The sequence below is a fragment of the Drosophila serrata genome, unplaced genomic scaffold, assembly GCF_035046125.1.
Source record: "Drosophila serrata isolate PLE 108 unplaced genomic scaffold, ASM3504612v1 contig_280, whole genome shotgun sequence".
Classification (NCBI taxonomy): domain Eukaryota; kingdom Metazoa; phylum Arthropoda; class Insecta; order Diptera; family Drosophilidae; genus Drosophila; species Drosophila serrata.
The window spans coordinates 179,873-193,246 of NW_028257178.1; the positions used below are offsets into that span (position 1 = coordinate 179,873).

The 13,374-nt window shown below is 34.1% G+C and overlaps 1 protein-coding gene across 3 annotated transcripts in view; it reads right to left on the reverse strand.

The window, feature by feature from the left end:
* The window catches only part of LOC110188792 (congested-like trachea protein), a 43,512-nt gene extending 30,684 nt beyond the window's left edge, over window positions 1-12,828 (reverse strand). Inside the window, exons 1-5 of one of the 3 annotated variants that reach the window (XM_020958649.2) lie at window positions 12,756-12,828; window positions 12,564-12,694; window positions 12,436-12,488; window positions 12,042-12,178; window positions 11,561-11,993 (exon numbers count right to left, since the gene is read on the reverse strand). In XM_020958649.2, coding sequence (XP_020814308.1) covers window positions 11,561-11,993; window positions 12,042-12,161 — 553 coding nt within the window. In that variant the 5' untranslated portion in view covers window positions 12,162-12,178; window positions 12,436-12,488; window positions 12,564-12,694; window positions 12,756-12,828. Of the gene's footprint in view, window positions 1-11,560; window positions 11,994-12,041; window positions 12,179-12,435; window positions 12,489-12,563; window positions 12,703-12,755 lie in introns of those variants that run through there. The other 2 variants (XM_086836574.1, XM_020958647.2) reach the window with 2 other exon arrangements.
* Window positions 12,829-13,374: the final 546 nt, after the last annotated feature.

Here is a 13,374-nt window from a genome sequence, read left to right on the forward strand (position 1 = left end):
TTGTTGTGCTCGGTTTCGAACGACTGCTTCGAACTCGAAAAAGCCGAAGGCACTCTGGGCTTCTAGACACATCGTTCGGGTGCTCTGGGGTTCCAGGCTCAGCCGATTTTGTGATAGTACTTTTTGGTACTGTTTGACTCCTCTATGTGTTTCTTGCTTAGTGATACAAGTCTCTGATTTCCTTCTTGATAATATACTAGATGGAATAATCAATTGCAGTGGTAGAGTATGACATCTCCGCGCCAAGCTCGCTTCGATCGGAAAGTTTTTAATGAAGAAAAACACTAAAACACGTTTTGTTGAATTTACAAGTAGAAAAAAATAAACATCAATAATTTAAAACCGGTTTTAAAACTTGATTGAAAAGAGGACAATGCATATATTATTGATTACCATAAAAAGGAAAGCAGATCTAATCCTGGCCGCTCGAAAAAAAAATTGTCAGTTGTATGTTTTCAAATGATGAAAATTCTTTAAAATTGTCAAAAGATTTAAATTTAAAAGGTTTTCATTCAGTAGGCAACTTATTTGGACTCATAAAATATATGCACATATATGCCGATTCATCATAAAAATCAAAATTAAATATTAAATTTAACCTTAATGGACGTTGATGCACTACGGTCAGTACACTCAAGTGGACCGTATGAAACCAGGCACGTGTCTATTAGGTTAAGTGGTAATAGGCGCGATAGGCAATATAGAAAGAGTACGAGGAAATTAACTACTGACGTGCTGCCAGATTGCTTGCCTGCAAGTGTACGAAGTGGGTTAGATTTTAAGTTTTTAGTTTTGAAAGATTATCAACGTTAGAGATTAATACATCGATGAAACATCGATGTTTCATCAACAAATTTCTCAACGGCCGGGCCATGGTACTGACGACGAATGCCGTCTAGACTACCGCCGTAACTGTATCGTGGGCAGAGCGTCGTAATAGAAGTCGCAGTCGGCAGAGCGTCGCCTCGGTAGAAGTCGCAGTCGGCGCGTTGATGACATGTTGATAACAGCGGCCTATTGATAACTTGCGGTACTGCAGGGTTGTGAGAGCAGGGAGAGCGCTATTGTCGTTTGAATCAAAAAATTAGCCTCATATTGCACAACGAATGTATGGTCGTGAGGCATCTTCTAAATTGTATGGTCTTTGGTAGAACCTCCTTTGAACTACATGAACCATTTAGAGTGTTATGTGCAAATTATAATGATTTGTACACACTAATCTCTAACGTAGATAACCTTCCCAAATTAAAATCTTTAATACTAACACACTTAGTAAGCATGCAAGCTAACAATCTGGCAGCACGCCGGTAGTCAATTTTCCTCGTATTCTGTGCTATATTTTTCATCGCGCCTACTAACACCTAACCCAAACAGGCACGTGCCTGGTGTCATACGGGCCACTTAAATGTACTGACCTTAGTGCATCAACGTCCAAGAATACATAAAAAAAAAAAATCAAAGATTTGCATTTTTCCTCTATATCTAACGATCGTTCCTATATCATATAGTCGTCCTATTTTCATAAAATTTTACACAAAATTGTTAAGTAATATAAAATAGCTATATCTCAAATTTGATAAAATTCTTTTGAAAACTGAATAATGTGAAATGGCTTTAACTTAAATATGATCAAATTCTGTTGAAAACGGAAAAAGTTATACTTTTTAATTGAATTAATTTCTCGATCGTTCCCATGGGAGCTCTATGATATAGTCTTCCGATTTTCATAAAATTTTACACAAAATTGTAAAGTAATATAAAATGACTAATCTCAAATTTGATCAAATTCTTTTAAAAACTGAATAATATGAAACGGCTTTAACTTAAATTTGATCAAATTCTGTTGAAAACTGAAAAAGTTATAATTTTTATTTGTATTAATTTCTCGATCTTTCCATTAGCAGCTATATGATATAGTACTCCGATATTCAAAACATTGTACACAAAATTGTAGAAAAATATTAAAAGGTTGTATCTTAAATTTGATGAAAATCTCTTAAAAACTGAAAAAGTTATACATTTTAATTTTTTTAATTTCTCGATCGTTCGTATGGAAGCTATATGATACAGTAGTCAGATTTTCATAAAATTTAACACAAAATTGTACAATAATATGAAATGGCTATAACTTAAATTTGATCAAATTCTGTTAAAAACTGAAAATTTTATAATTTGTAATTGTATTAATTTCTCGATCGTTCCTATGGGAGCTATATGAAATAGTTCTAAGATCCGGCCCTGCAAGGGTATAAAAATTGTTGGATTTCCTTGTGTTGTTGGTGTTGTCAATCATGACACTCAATTTAGCTCACCACTGTATATCTATATATATATAAATGCTCTGTTTGTGTCTACTTCCTTCATAGACTTGAAAAGTTCTGAACCGTTTAAGCCCAAATTTTTACACAACATGCGTTGAGGTTCCAGCTGGGTTATTGTCTACTTTTGATGTTGATAGCTTATCTGCGTTTGTGAATATATCAGGTTTTTTTTTCGCGTTTCCCAGTGCCCCTACTGCTGCGCACTCTACAGGCAGCCAGCTGAATCAAAGCATTTGCTGTCAAACATTCAAAACATATTGAAAGAAGAAATTGGAGATTACAATTTTATTTTTTTGTTCAGGTTCAGTAAGAAACGAAGTCATGTCACCCAAGAAGTCGAGTTTGGGTCGTCGTACTCGCAATACAGAAGCAAAAAGACGTAAGATTACGAATATGACTGACGAAGAACGGGCCTCTATCCGAGAGACTGAGCGGCTGAGAGCAATGCAGATGCACAAAGCGGAATCAGCAGAAAGACGAGCAGATAGGCTAGAGAGAAAACGATTACGAGTTAGGCAGTCGCGTTCTGCAGCAATCGATTTGATTCACTCTCAAAATATTGAACGCGACAGGGCAAGGGTAGCTGAAGCTTGGATGCTCCAGGAGGAACGGGGAAAACATTCCTCATTACATTGATTCTGGCTACGGTTCGAGCTAACAAGGCCATAGCTTTAGCTCTTGCTTCATCTGGAATCGCTGCGACATTGTTACCTGGTGGGAGGAGTGCTCATTCAGCGCTGAAGTTGCCGTTGAACATGCAAATTATCGAGACTCCTACGTGCAACCTTTCCAGAGCATCTGGCATGGGAAAAGTATTGCAAAGATGTAAACTCATAAACTCGATTATTGCGGGATTTGCATGGAGCTGCCCAACCATTTGGGAATGCGTTAATATTGCTCGCAGGGGATTTCAGGCAAACGTTGCCTGTGATTTCCCGATCGACACCAGCTGACGAGATAAATGCTTGCTTAAAATATTCTATATTGTGGCAACATGTACGTACATTACAGTTGAAGACGAATATGCGTGTCTAGTTACAGAACGATGACTCAGCCGACGTATTCTCACGACAGCTACTGGACACGGGGAACGGAAAGCTGCCAGTCAATGACACGTCGAGAAAAATAGTATTGCCCGAGAATTTCTGTAATTTAGTTACATCGAAGGAAGGACCTATCCAAAAAGTGTTCCCCGATATCAGAATAAATTATAGGAATCACGATTGGCTCAGTGGACAAGCGATTCTTGCTGTAAAGAACAAAGATGTCTACCAGCTCAATCATGTAATTTAATCCAGCATAGAAACGACGAAATTACATATAAGTCGATAGATACCGTTGTGCAGGCAGAGGAAGCAGTTAATTACCCTACGGAATTTCTAAACTCACTGGATCTGCCTGGAATGCCACCACACATAGTGAAATTAAAAATAGGTGTGCCGATTATCATGCTCCGAAATATAAATCAGCCGAAACTCTGCAACGGTACGCGACTTGCAGTCAAGAAATTGATGAACAACGTAGTAGAAGCAACGATCATAACTGGTCCTTTCAAAGGTGAGGATGTCCTCATTCCTAGGATTCCTCTGATCCCGACTGATAAACCGTTCCAGTTCAAGAGATTTCCGTTTCCCATTCGTTTGGCGTTCGCAATGACCATTTATAAAGCTCAAGGTCAATCTATGGAGTTGTGTGGTCTAGATTTGGATGCAGATTGTTTTTCACACGGATAATTATATGTTGCGTGTTCCCGTGTCGGAAAACCAGATAGTCTTTATATTTACGCGGAGAATGGAGAAACGAAGAATATTGCATACCCACAAGTATTACAGAATTAAATGAATTTGAAAATTATTCTTTTTTGTTTGACTTATTTCTTATGCGTGCAACCACAATATGCCACAGAGAAACGTGGCAGGGTACAGCTAGTTTGTTATATTTACAGTTTTTCAGTTACATTTTGACACTCACAATTTTTTATTTTCCTCTATATCTTACGATCGTTTGTTATATTTACAGTTTTTCAGTTACATTTTGACACTCACAGTTTTTTATTTTCCTCTATATCTAATGATCGTTTGTACTGCAGCTATGATATTTTCATTAAGTTTAAATCAAAATTCTAGAATAATATACAATGACTATGTCAAATTTGACAATAATATGTTAAAAAAATAAAAAAGTTATAATTTTAAAATGTATTATTTTTTCGATAGTTCCTATGAAAGCCATTTGATATAGTAGTCCGATTTTCATAAATTAAAAACAAAATTAAAGAATATAATAAAACATATATATGTATAATAAATTTAATCAAAATCTGTTGAAAACTGAAAAAGTTATAATTTTGTTCTACAAATTTTCCAAAGGTTTGTAGGGCATCTATATGATATTGTCTTCCGATCCAGCCCGTTCCGACATATATACGAGTGAGAATATATAGAAAACTAACCGCAAGGTTTCATTCAAATAGCTTCAAAAGAGAGAGTCTAGTTTGCGTAGAAACGGACAGACGCACGGACATAGCTAGATCGACTCGGCTGGCGATGCTTATCAAGAATATATAAGTTAACAACTTAGTTCTAACAGCGTATTCTGCGCACAAACGTGATCTAAAACCTTTAGAATATCAACTTAACTTAAGGGGGTAGACCACCCTGAACGCATGAAAATTGGAGGGCTTTTCAAAAATTTAATTTTAACTAAGTTATTAGGAATGCATCTTTTTATTTATTAGTACATCAAAGTACATATGTTAAACTCAAAAATACTTATTGAAAGAAAAAAAAATAATTACGAACGGCGGAGATACAGCCAGTCAAAAAACGAATTTTTTTTAGGGAGTGGTCGGATGGTTTACATGCTGCACACCACATTTGTTATCCGAAATTCAAAAACAAAATTTTTTATAAACTATATAAGTATGGCTATAGCATGACGTAGCCGTTTTGGGAAGCAAAATTGTGAGCAAATGGGAGCACTTTGAAAAAAAAAAATTTTTTTTTTTACGAAATTTTTGTTTTCGAAATATATAACTTTAAAACAAAAAATGATATCGAAAAAATCCTACGTCATGCCATAGAGGGCGTTATAGAGAAGCTGTAAAAAAATTTAAGAGAATCGGTCTAGCGGTTTTTGAGAAATTAAAAAACGTAGTTTTGAGAAAAACGCAAAAGAAGATAAAGAAAGTACTCTAAGGTATACCGGCAGCGCTCACTTCTAATGGCAGATATTTTTAAGCCCGATGTCTTAAAATGACCGTAAGAATATCGGCATCAAGATTAAGTAAAAAAAATTAGATTTTTAAAAAATGTCAGTGTGTTCTACCCCCTTAAGTAAAAATAAAAAATTTGATTTTTTTAAAATGTCAGGGTGGTCTACCCCTTAAGGTAGCACTTAACCAAGGTAGCAACACCATAGTTGAATTCTACCAAACCGTTTATCAACAACTTATCTCTAATTTTGAACCAAATTGGCAACTTCGGTGTCTCGCAAGAGACTGTGAATTTCTTGACAGTCAAGTACAGAAAAGGCTTTGGACACCTTTGTCAGATGGGCGCGAGGAAGGCGGTACATAAAAGACCAAGTCAAAAAAGAACCGCAATAAACTTGGGCAAAGAAGCTATAGTGGCATTCAAGAAACTTAAAAATACTCTCGTCTTCAGGAATGTAACTCTTGCATACAAAGATTTCGGAAAAGAATTCCAGTTGCAGTTTTAGAGTAAAATCATAAACCAGTATCATTTACATCGCGTCCCCTACCGAAAACTGAAGAGAATTATGCTACAAACGAAAGAGAGATGCTCGCAGTCGTTTGAGCCCTTCAAAGTTTAAGACAATATCTTTATGGATATTCAAAAGTAGTAATATACATTGATCATCAACCCTTGAGTTTTTTAAATAGCATAAATAACCATAACGCAAAGCTAAAACGCTGAAGAGATCTCATTGGTGAATATAACCACGAAATCAGGTACAAGATCGGAGTTGCTAATGTAGTGGCAGATGCAATGTCTCGAGCCCGCGCAGAAATCAATTTAATAATCAATCAATTCAAAATCTCATATTTTCAGTAGAAGCACTCATTAACGTAAAAAACAAACTTTATTCAATGACAACAGATGCAGATTCTTAAACTGTCAAACTTGTAAAAAATCAAAATACGACCGACACCCCATCTCTAATTACAAAGGAGAAATTATTCATAAAGACATTTACATTACAGGAAAACATAGCGTACTGACAGGTATTGATAAATTCTCTAAAGATGCTCAAGTACAAATTTTAGAGTCGAGAGCATCTGAAGACATAAAGAATCCACTAAGAGAAATGCTTATTGCTTTCGATATGCCGAAATTAATAGTAATGGATTATGAACAAGCACTAAGCTCGTCATTAATTTGGTTTATGTTAAAAGACCAACTTAAGATATCAGTACACACCACGGCTCCGTATTCACCGACCAGTATACGAAATTATACGATGTCTCAAAAAAGACAACCAGAGCATGACATTTATAGACTTGCTTTTTAAGTCAGTTCAAGAATATAATAAGTCCTCACACTTAGTAACGAAAGGCAGACCTACATATAGACAAATTTTTCAGAAGCACAACACCAAGTTTAATAAAAGACATTGAGGAAAAAAGGGAAGAACAAACAAACAAACAGAAAAAAAAAACAAAACAAATTACAGATCTAGAACATCAGAATCAAAAGAGAAAACAACCGCTTCAATACTCACCAGGCGACACAGTACTTGTAAAAAAACTTACACCCAGATAAAAAACAGAGAAAGTAGCAGAGAACAAAAACACCACTATTAAAACACTAACCGGAAAATTGAGCAATTTTTACCAACAACGGATATACATATAAGAGAACAAGATAAATGAACAATTAAAAAACAATAATTGACAAGCAATAATCAATAGATTAATTATAAAACAAGAAAAGAAGCTAACTTCGTCACGCCGAAGTTTATATACCCTTGGAAATAGAACTTCGATCATTAGGATTTAATATAACAATATTAATTATACATATTTATGGAACAAAAACAATGAAGTAATGCCTGATTTAAATTTCAATTCATTCACCTTAAAATATTATATTTACAGTCTTCCTTTTTTTTTTTTGCATTTCCCTCTATATCTAGCGATCGTTTGTAAGGCAGCTATATGATATAGTCGTCCGATTTTCATAAAATTGAAATCAAAATTCTAAAATTATATAAAAGGGCTATGTCTCAAATTGATGAAAATCTGCTGAAAACTGAAAAAGTTCTAATTCTTAATTGTATTAATTTCTTAATCGTTCCAATATTCCGATATTCATTGCATTCCGATATTCGTTGCAAACTCTGATTGAAATACCCTGCAAGGGTATAAAAATTAAGATTTATTCGGTTGAATAAATCGACACAATACACAAGATTTTGGCGATAAAATTGTATATATTAGGGAAACAGCATCTTTTATTTTAAACGAAAAGGAAAACTTGTACAATCATATTAAAAGTCTCAATATTTACTTTTACTCTTACAAGGTACTTGTCCCTTGTAGACGGCAAGGTGTTAAAATTAGTAACAGGAACGAAATCTTGTCAGTCGTGTCTAATGTGTAGAGCAAACCCAACCCAAATTCCTTAAGGGGGTAGACCACCCTGACATTTTTTAAAAATGTAATTTTTTTTTTTTAATCAGTCTTGATGCTGATATTCTTACGGTCATTTTAAGACATCGGGCTTAAAAATATCTCGTTACTTGTGGATTCTACAGCCATTAGAAGTGAGCGCTGCCGGTATACCGTAGAGTACTTTCTTTATCTTCTTTTGCGTTTTTCTCAAAACAACGTTTTTTAAAACGGTGTACATGATTTCTCAAAAACCGCCGGACCGATTCTCTTCAAATTTTTTACACAGCTTCTCTATAATGCCCTCTATGGCATGACGTAGGATTTTTTCGATATGTTTTTTTGTTTTAAAGTTATAAATTTTTAAATCAAAAATTTTGTTAAAAAAAAAAATTTTTTTTTTCAAAGTGCTCCCATTTGCTCAAAAAAAATTATTTCCAAAAACGGCTACGTCATGCTATAGCCATACTTATATAGCTTATAAAAAATTTTTGTTTTTGAATTTCGGATAACAAATGTGGTGTGCAGCATGTACACCATCCGACCATTCCCTAAAAAAAAATCGTTTTTTGACTGGCTATATCTCCGAGGTTCGTAAATATTTTTTTTTCTTTCAATAAGTATTTTTTAGTTTAACATATGTACTTTGATGTACTAATAAATAAAAAGTTGTATTCCCAATAACTTAGTCAAAATGAATTTTTGAAAAACCCTCCAAATTTCATGCGACATTTTGACACAATTTTGATGGCGATATCCTTACAGTCATTTTAAGACATTGGGCTTAAAAATATCTCATTATTTGTGGATATTACAGCCATTAGAAGTGAGCTCTGCCGGTATACCTTAAAATACTTTCTTTATCTTCTTTTGCGTTTTTCTCAAAACTACATTTTTTAAAACGGTGTACATGATTTCTCAAAAACTGCTGGACCGATTCTTTTCAAATTTTTTACACAGCTTCTCTATAACCTTCTCTATGGCATGACGTAGGATTTTTTCGATGACATTTTTTTTAAAGTTATAAGTTTGTAAAACAAAAATTTCGTCAAAAAATAATGCAGTGCTCCCATTTGCTCACAATTTTGCTTCCCAAAACGGCTACGTCATACTATAGCCATACTTATATAGTTTGTAAAAAAAATTAGTTTTTGAAAATCAGATAACAAATGTGGTGTGCAGCATATACACCATACGACCATTCCCTAAAAAAATGACTTTTTTGACTAGCTATATCTCCGCCATTCGTAAATCCTTTTTTTTTCTTTCAACAAGTATTTTTTAGTTTAACATATATACTTTGATATACTAATAAATAAAAAGTTATATTCTTAACAACTTTGTCAAAATGAATTTTTTAAAAATCCTCCAATTGACATGCGTTCAGGATGTTCTACCTCCTTAAAAAACTAATTTATATTCCAATACGTTTGACATAAAGCCAAATACTGATAAATATGGAGTAGGTCCCTTCATGCTTTTTTGAATACGTATTAAAATTATCAAATAGAATCGAGCTAAAAAAGCGGCCCGTCAAGGGAATAGATAAAGAAAAACTGATGGTACGGAAACAAGAAATTTAAAACGCGTTTCGGAAAGATATGGGACTTCATATTAACAAACCTTGTCAAAATCGAATTATTTTGTTTTAAAACTTTCGAGCTATTCAAGATACCCTATGTACCGAGCAGCACACAAAATTTTAGTATATTAATTGTTCCAGTTGGCCCTTTACGAAAAGTACATGGAAAGCGAGGCACAAACTGTTCAAAACTAAACACTGAAGTAACGCCAGAAAATGTAGCCATATTGACAATATGACTTATTTTTTCCTGGAGGCTATAGAAAAGTCTGATCCATTACTTTCTATAGTCTCTGTGTCTCTGGTGCAAAATAAAACAAAAAATGGTTTTCCATACGAAGTTATTGATCATTTTGGTGAGCCAATCTTAAGTGAAAGAGATGCAGTCACCTGGCATAGCTCGTTAAAAGATGAAACTAACGAAGTAATGAAGGAGACTGTTTTGAAATACGTTAAGAAGAATCTGAATAAATTTTCCACTATTTATAATAAAGAAATTACCAACTGTTCTCGAGTTTTTAATACTTTTACTTGAAAATGGGCGAGAAGGCGTGGTTAAATTCCAAAATTAACAAAAACCGAAATTTTACCCGTCTGTAAAAATATATATATAGAATTTACGATAATATTAGTGATAAGTCTATTAGGGAAGGCGTGATTTACTTTTCAAAGTTACAAAAAAATATATGTACAAATCATAAATAATGATTATTTTTTAATCCTTTTTTTATAAAAAGTAATTTTTATTTCAAATTTAAATATTTAACTATAATCTTATGATGATCTTTAAAGGAAACAGAACGGAATATAAAATTTAGATTTGTATATATATATATACCCATGCAGATTAAAATTAAATAATTAATAATTAATGCAATATGAATTATATTTATTTATGTTAAAAAACAAAAAGTTGGGCATTTCTTGAAAAACAGCTAAAATATATTTTTCTCTATTTTAATTTTTCAATTCAGCCCGTTCCAATTTTTATACGAGTTAAAGTATATTGGAGACTATCTGCAAGGCTTCAAAACTGAGAGACTAGTTTGCGTAAATTGGAAAGATGGACAGAGCTAGATCGACTCAGAAAGTCAATTTTTATTTATATTTGAACTACGAAATTTTTCTGAAAGGTGCAGCGAATATTTGATCCCATCTGTCTTACATTGGCTTTTGTTTTCAACTTTAATAATATTTGCAGAGGGCTAATGTTATTTTTGCATATATATATACATATATATATATACCGTTAGTTTCATTTTTTGATGTACAGTCGAATCCCGATAATTCGTACCCCGCTAAATCGAAAATCGCGATAATTCGTAAAAAATTCTGTCCCCTTGAAAAAAAACTCGTTAATTCGTAAAAATTCCATACATTTTGGTCCCCTCATTAATTCGTAGTATTTGGCGCAACGCAAAGAATATTGAACCTCTTATAAATTGTAATTTTGTTTCGAAACCTCTTATAAATCGTAATGCGATGCGAAATATTTTGTAGTTAAAGCGACGTTAGATTTTGCAGGCATCAGAACGGAGAAGAAATTTTATAGAATTTACAAACCAGAGCATTAATTCCTCAACTTAAACATTATTTTTCGACTCATGATGTGCCAAATAGTGTGTTTGACAACCTAATAGGTTTAGAAAACGCAATGGAAAAAATATAAGAAAAAAACACGAAGCAATAAAAAATTACCAATTATTTGAAATCGTGAATTTTCATTTTTAATAATTTAATGTTTCTGCTTAATTTTGTTTGTTAATTTTTTGTTTAATTTTCCTTTAATTTGAAAAACGTACAAACGAATATACATATTTATTATGTTTGTTTAATTTTAATAAAGCTAAATACATATGTAAACATGATGTGAAATGTAAAAACCCCGTTTATTCGACTCTTTCATTTTTGAGCCCCTTTAAATAGAAATCTCGATAAATCGAATTCCCGTCTAATTCGTAAAAAAAGTGATCCCCTTGCCATTTCGAATTATCGGGACTCGACTGTATATGGACAAAAACTTACCCCTTAACATTGTTGCACAGCTCCCCTTAAAAATGCTGCGAAGTCCTCCCTCTTTATACAGCTTTCCAGCGCAGTCAATCATTCCATTGTATTTACGCTGACCCCCTTTCGCCTGCTGGGTTTGCAGCAACACTTTGATGCGCTCTCCTGGGGCCATAATCAAAGTGGAGAACAGACCAGAGAACGAGCCGGCAACAAAGATCTGAGGGTATGAAAGCCTGGCATCTTCGTCCCGTTGTTGGAGACGTTTCCCCAATGCGTAGCCAGCAAAACACATTGCAAAAATAGGAGCAACCCCAGTCAAAGGGGCGGACATACCCTTGTACAAACCACGCACGCCTTCGTTTTTTATGGTCTTCGCAGCGCAATCAAAGGTGCCTTTATACATAGGCTGCTCTCCAGGAGCCGGTCGTGGCATCGTTTGTAAACGTACCTATGACATTAAATGTTAATAAACTGCTAAACTTACAGTATGATTTACCTTTATTGTGTCTAGCGGATGACCAGACAAAACATTGCAAATTCCACCAAATCCACCCGTAAGAAACGACTTGATAGGATTAGCCTTTCGATCGGTGGATAGTTTCTCAACGGTGGCCATGACTTTGTGAATTATATCTGTAAATAGAAATTAGAAATTATTTCTTCCTTTGAAATCATGCCTGACCTCATTGGAATTTGCACTTAAATGATCTAATCTTAAGCATGGTAAGAATTTAACTCTTATCACTGAAATAACAGCTCATCTCGTGGACTAGGGAAATATATCTAAGGCATTGAAAGTTATTGCTATGTATTAGCCAAACCAAGTTTAATTGACTCATTTAGGGATATGCTGGAAGTCAAGGATAAGTAATATTTGTTAAGGTTATTACCGGTTGTTACTGCGTGGGGTCAAAGTCCTTAGTTATGCTCACTTATTCGATTTCTTCCAATTTAAACGATAAGTAACAGGTGATGAATACCTCAAAAACTATTTACTTGTTATACAAACGTTACTTACTAGTAATTTACTACGATTATTATTAAAAGATCGCAGTTGTACTGTCGACAACGTGACAGCGACGACAAAAATAAAACACATTCACGCATTCATTTTAACAGAGCTGCCAGACGTGTAAAAATGGTGGTCAGCTGTTTGTTAAAAACAAAAACGATTATAATAAAGATTACTCGTTCATCACCAACCAACCACCTAATACAAATAAATGTGACGGGTTTTCTGCGTTTGCTCGCCGCACATACCAATTAAACATCATTTTGTGAATAAAACCCGAATTCATATAGGGGATTCCCTATACGAATGCATAAATGAATTATTTAAACTATCGGCAACAGAAAACTTAGTTTAAAAAAGCTCTAATAACTATGTTTTTTAAGGAGTTTTCCTCGATAGCTGACACTGGCAGCTTTTTAAATCAGCTGTTTATGAAAACAGTAGTTTTCTTTTTTGGCTAAGTACCGGTATTTTTAGTATTTCAGTCATTCTGTTTTATAGGGACTCCCCTAACAGTCAGATTCGGCAGTCGCTGTATTTGAGATATTGTGCTTATTCACATTTTTTGGCGCACTTTCCATAAACATAGCCACCAACTGCTGTGGGAGATACATTAAGCATCTAAGCATTTTAATATAAGGTCTAAAATATATGCCGGAATCTGCATGTTTTCTGTTGTTGAACTGCCCAAAATAGTATTTAACTTATTCCGCAGTAGCCATTTTAACAAGCTTTTTTATATTTTGGACGATCTAGAGCTGTTCGATCAGCTGTTATCGGACACAGGATGGAGATGTAGCGCTGTGGGAATCGTAGT